Here is a 1,538-nt window from a genome sequence, read left to right on the forward strand (position 1 = left end):
CTTCCTTCCTTCCTTCCTTCCTTCCTGTGATTGCAGCATTTTCTTTTAGCTTGCAGCATTTACTGTCTGCATCCGTTTTTCTTTATTTTTATATTCAAGGTTTTCATGCTTGCATGTTTTGAAGTTTACATCATACATGTGTTTACAGCTCATTTTCTGCATATTTGCACCTGTGGGCCCCACAAGAATATGATCTTTAAAACAAAATTTAAAAAGAATCCGATTCATACAGCTTAATTTGAGAAAAAAAATCTATTTGACAAAATAAAAGCTAAGAATAGAGTGATATTGATGCTTGTCACGCACAGGGGTCGCTGGTGCATATCTCCAGCTGTCTATGTCTATCGCCTGGAAACACAGAACCCGCAACCTTCTTAGAAGGCAGCAGTGCTAACCACTGTTCCACTGTGCAGCCCGAATATGATATTTTTCAGTATTGCTGCTAAACTGCAGGTTTTTCAAATTTCCATTTACAAAATGTAAACGTGTAAATAAGAAACAAATAATTCACAGAATTCTTTCTGCATGTTGAGGACTTTGTTTTACCAAGTCTAAGCAGGCTGCTCTGCTGAAGTGCAGGGGCCTCAGGCAGAAGCAGGGCCACCCCCATCATCAGCTCATCCACCGGACAAACCTGGAAAAACACACACAGCTTTAGGGGTGGCGTTCAATCTTTACTCGCTGGTACTTCTTTAAACTGTTCCTAACTGGTTTTAAAGAGAGTTTCAACTCCTGCACTATGAGCCGATGTGCAGCTGACCTTGCATGCAGGCAGTAGTTGTTGCATCAGGTTGAGGAGCGGTCTGCAGTCTCCATTCACCCTCAGGCATTGGTGACATGCACACAGCAGCTGCACCAGCAGACGGACTCTCTCAGTCTCCCAGAGCTCTCCAGAAGCTTCCATGAGACCCTGAAGCAGAATGTCCACGAATCCACTCAGTTCCAGCACCGCCTCCACACTGTCCACCTACAGGCAGGCAAAACATTTTGGTTACTGATGGCTACACTCTAAGAATAGCTCATTTAACACATGCAAACATTATGTAGGACAAATGAGATATTGAACTATTTTTAGAGGAAAAAATGGAAACGCTCATAAATAAGCCGCACCGCGCCGATATCTACTGAACTGTCTCCCACCAAACCTGTAGGGGGAGCTCTACATAAAGCCCCTGGAGTAGAGAAGAAGCAGAAGGCTAGCTCCCGTTAGCTTGTTGGTGTCAAACCCCGATCCGTCCCGGAAACACGATCCGTCCCGGAAACACGATCCGTCCTGCACATCCAGATCCGGGTCGCCCTCAATTTCATTTTGATAAAAAGAAATAAATGACGTTTTTTTCCTCTCTGAAAATAGGAAGCGTACTAAAATATAATGTGTTAAAGGTTAATGATGTATTACCAGAGAAAATAAACGCATTTAAAACCTTTCTGTTTTATCACTCTGTTCACAGCTTTAATGCAGCAAATAAATGTCAAATGTGTGAATTCAGGACATTTGTTCTCCGTCCTCCTCCTTCCTTCCTTCCTTCCTTCCTTCC

The 1,538-nt window shown here is 43.1% G+C and overlaps 1 protein-coding gene across 1 annotated transcript in view; it reads right to left on the reverse strand.

The window, feature by feature from the left end:
- The window catches only part of focad (focadhesin), a gene marked incomplete at its 5' end in the record, with an annotated part of 75,092 nt that overhangs the window by 49,071 nt on the left and 24,483 nt on the right, over positions 1–1,538 (reverse strand). The window contains 2 exons of the mRNA XM_015402087.1: positions 547–634; positions 761–967. Coding sequence (XP_015257573.1) covers positions 547–634; positions 761–967 — 295 coding nt within the window. The remainder of the gene's footprint in view (positions 1–546; positions 635–760; positions 968–1,538) is intronic.

Source organism: Cyprinodon variegatus, unplaced genomic scaffold (assembly GCF_000732505.1).
Source record: "Cyprinodon variegatus isolate N-32 unplaced genomic scaffold, C_variegatus-1.0 Scaffold1297, whole genome shotgun sequence".
Taxonomy (NCBI): Eukaryota; Metazoa; Chordata; class Actinopteri; order Cyprinodontiformes; family Cyprinodontidae; genus Cyprinodon; species Cyprinodon variegatus.